Below are 3,821 nucleotides of genomic sequence, written 5' to 3'. Positions count from 1 at the left end.
GAATCCGTGTTAAATGATGAATATATCCCAGCATCTGTTCGTCTACAGCGTGATCCTGTTTGTTCCTTCAAATGTTTTTTTTTATTTTAAAGATTAAAAAAAGAAGTTTTTCATATAAATATAGTGTTAAACACTTTGCAGAGCCTTGCATTCAGTTTGTTTGACATTTTAGCTGATGTCATAATGTATTAAGGATTTGAAGTGGAAGGTATGAAATAGGTTAAGTTTGGTATGAGGTTCCAGCAGCTCATGCTTCAGTTATTTTCATTCTCAAACACCATGCTTTCCTCCATGCATTGTATTCACATATGCATATCCTCGAACACGTTTCAGTCAAATTCTGCAGTTGTGCTGAACAAACTGCACACTTCATTATGTATTCAGAGAGGAGCAAGAAGTAATAAACTCAAGGAAGGTTTGAAAGAGCAATACTTGGGAGACCAGCATGCAAATGGAATGCAGGACCTCTGCTGTCTGTTACTTTATAGATGCAGAGCAGGTGTGTACTTACATATGCATGTGGTGAGCATGGGGTCAGGGGCGTAGCCAGGTTTACACATGCACCTGTAGCTACCCACAGTGTTCACACATTTTCCATTGGGACAAACACCCTGCAGCTGGCACTCATCCAAATCTGTGAACCCACACAAGAAGTGGAAAACATGATCAAATCCAGAGATTAGATTATTTCATGCTGCTGTTTATCGAAATGTCATCATTTTCCTAGATTGTTAAAAAAAGAAGAGGACTTGCACGTTCTAAAACACTTCAGCATTTCTGTTCCAGGTCATGTTTTCAACATGAATTTCATATCTTATTTTCTGTTAGAACTTAACATAACCCACATCTAGGCATGTTCATTGGACTAGGGGTGCTTGTTGCTGACTTGGGACCAGAAAGGCTCAGGTTTGATTCCCAGCCATGTCCACATATCATGGTGTCGTTGAGCAATAAACCTATTCCCTGCCTGCTCCACATGCCTCTTACATTGCTGCACGCTGCTCCACCTGGGTGTATCTCACGTGTGATGGGTTCAATGCAGAGCACACAATGATGACAATACACATGTAAAATTCACATATTTAGTCATTAAACAATGACTTGATAATCTTATTTTCAATCAAAAGTTGAAGGAAATTTTCATCTGTAATAAACTTAGATAAATATACTGAGATGTTAAATATTGGGATTTTGGTTTTCTGAGTCAAGTGTGCCCAAAATGACTTGTAAAGCAACAAATTTTAATTTCATTCTATCAGTACTGTTGGTTAAGGGAGCTTTCTTTTTATAGACAAATTCATGCTGATAAAGCTGATGCAGGTCAGACAGTAAAATTCAACATCAGTCTCACAAAGAAAACCACCCACAACTGAAAAAACAAGAAAAATCTATCATTTCATCAATTATCAATTGATGAAATGAATTCAATTCAATTCGATTCAATCATCAATTTTATCTCTGCTAATGTAGAATTTTCCCACTTTATTTAAGGGTGCCAAAAGAATAAGCACTGAAGCATCCTTTTGTCTTTATTCCCATCATAATGTTTGATTTGCAGTTTCTCCCAAAGATTTAGAAAAAAAAAAAGGCAAAATATAGAAAATGAGCGGTTCAATCAAAAATAGTGAGCTTTGACTTTAGTTGGCAGTAAAAGGTACAGTGTAGATAAATTGTCACATACAGCATTATAAAAACACATCCCTTTTTGGCTTTATAAAGCTCAGACATACAACACTGTAGAAATGTTTAAACGGTTCACAAAAACTGGGTTTTACATGACTGAACTGGCATTTTGAAATATTTTACAGTTTTTACACAATCATCGTTTAAACAACATAATTTTTGGAGGTTTTATTTCAACAACTGCTGTTTCTAATGTGATTTTATTCTGATAAACAGTGTCTGTGCGATGTTTCCATCTGGGCCAAAGTGGTAAAAGAACTGAGCAACAATGTGAATGTCCTGAATGTCTTACCTTGACACTGAGAACTGTTGATCCTCTTGTAACCCTGGGGACAACTGATCAGAGGAATAGCTGATGAAACAAACAAAAGAGAGTGGCACGCATGTTAGACTTTAAAATTAAAGTTTAATAATAGACCTGAATAAACCCAATATGACTACCAGAATACAAACGTTTTTCCCAGCAACATTGTTTTAATGTTAGCTCAAAGGTTGTGTTTGCTAAAATAGCTCTGCAAAATCAGCTCACAAGCACAGCTGCACTGTGCTTTGTGTAAGTGGCAAATGTGCAAGTACAGTGCATCCTTGTGGAAAAATTGTCAGTGAAACCAAAGAAGAACAATGAGGAGGGTCAGAGCCAGTGGTCATATTTGTACTCGAGTTGGTCCTTGTGTCTGTCATTGTCCTGGGCCTTTTGGCCCCCTGTCCAACACAAGTTGTCTTTGATGTGAGTTGCCCCACTTCCTGAATCAGTCTGGGCCAAGCTACCAACCACATGTGGCTCTGTGTGTCCCTGACTGCCTTGGCCTCTTTGTATGGGTCCCAACTTCCTGCTGTGTGGAAAATAAGGTTTGATGAGTTTCAGTCCAGAGAATCTAATAACTCAATCCTTAGAGCAGTTCAGTGGTCTGACCATACGTCGTTGACTAAGAATAATTCCTGCATGGCTAACTATGTCCAGTAACAATGTGCTGAATGCATGTACACGACGCACAGCATACGGGGCAACTGGCTGAGTGGTTAGAGCAGTCGTCCTCCAATGGGAGAGTTGGAGCTTCGATTCCAGCAGCAGTCACATGCTGAAGTGTCCCTGGGCAAGACACTGAACCCCTCATTGCCTCTGATGTGTGACCCATCAGTGTATGAATGTGATAAAGCTCTGATAATTCTCTACAGATTCAGATTGGCTTTGTAGGGATCTGGTAGAGTGCTGCATGAATGTGTGTGTGGAGGTAAATGATGGCACGAATTGTATTGTTTGCACTTTGAGTATCTTGATTACTGGTAGATGGATAGGTGATATATAAATACAGTCCATTTCCTATAAAACATCAATACATATAATGAAACTAATCTTGTTTTTACAAGAACACTTACAGCACTTATAAGGGAAATGGTGACACCACCAGAGAAGAAAGAAAAAATTTCAGATCAAATTTCTCATTATAAACAATTTTATCAACATCTTCAATGGCTGTAAGCAGCAATACTGATGGATACCACTCGTAGTTACTGGCAGCAGGAAAAAAAATAAATTTATTTTAAAATCTGACCAGAGCTAAATAAAATATCAAATAAAAATAATCATCCAACATCAGTGCTAACAATGCTAGAACTGATGATTTTATATTATGGATTAGAAAAAACATGTTCTGTAAACATGGCTTTAACAGAATAATGTTTGAAACCAGGCTCCACTCTGCTGCTGGATAAAGGAACCAGTGAGCAAATGGTACCCAAATACCTGAAAGCAGATTTAGACTGTGTACAGTGGAGAACAACTTTGTCTGATGACTAATCCAACATAACATCCAGCTACCAAAGTTCTTCAAAGGTGCAAAGAACCAGAGGCAAATACAGTTCATCTGTAAACAATGTGGGCTTTAATCCTTTTTATTATTTTGGGAACTAAACAGGAACCATGAACTGTGAGCATCAAAATCATTTAGCAGGTGATGAGACATGCTACAAGCAAACAACATTTTTAAAGCTTTGGCATTCATTATAACAGTGAGTGTTAACAGATAGCCTACAGGCCAATAAAAAATATAGATAATAGCAAAATATCACAAAAACTAAACAAAATTAACCTAAATCTTCAAAACCCTACTCAGTTTTTGTGTGTGAATGAATATATA

The 3,821-nt window shown here is 37.5% G+C and overlaps 1 protein-coding gene across 1 annotated transcript in view; it reads right to left on the bottom strand.

Moving 5' to 3' along the window:
• The window catches only part of ltbp1 (latent transforming growth factor beta binding protein 1), a 248,462-nt gene that overhangs the window by 88,760 nt on the left and 155,881 nt on the right, over positions 1-3,821 (bottom strand). Inside the window, exons 9-10 of the mRNA XM_037681018.1 lie at positions 1,976-2,035; positions 512-634 (exon numbers count right to left, since the gene is read on the bottom strand). Of these exons, the coding sequence (XP_037536946.1) occupies positions 512-634; positions 1,976-2,035 (183 nt within the window). The remainder of the gene's footprint in view (positions 1-511; positions 635-1,975; positions 2,036-3,821) is intronic.

Source organism: Nematolebias whitei, chromosome 1, assembly GCF_014905685.2.
Source record: "Nematolebias whitei isolate Nwh7 chromosome 1, NemWhi1, whole genome shotgun sequence".
Taxonomy (NCBI): domain Eukaryota; kingdom Metazoa; phylum Chordata; class Actinopteri; order Cyprinodontiformes; family Rivulidae; genus Nematolebias; species Nematolebias whitei.
Note: the sequence above shows the minus strand (reverse complement) of the source record. Positions and strands in the feature narration are given on the sequence as shown.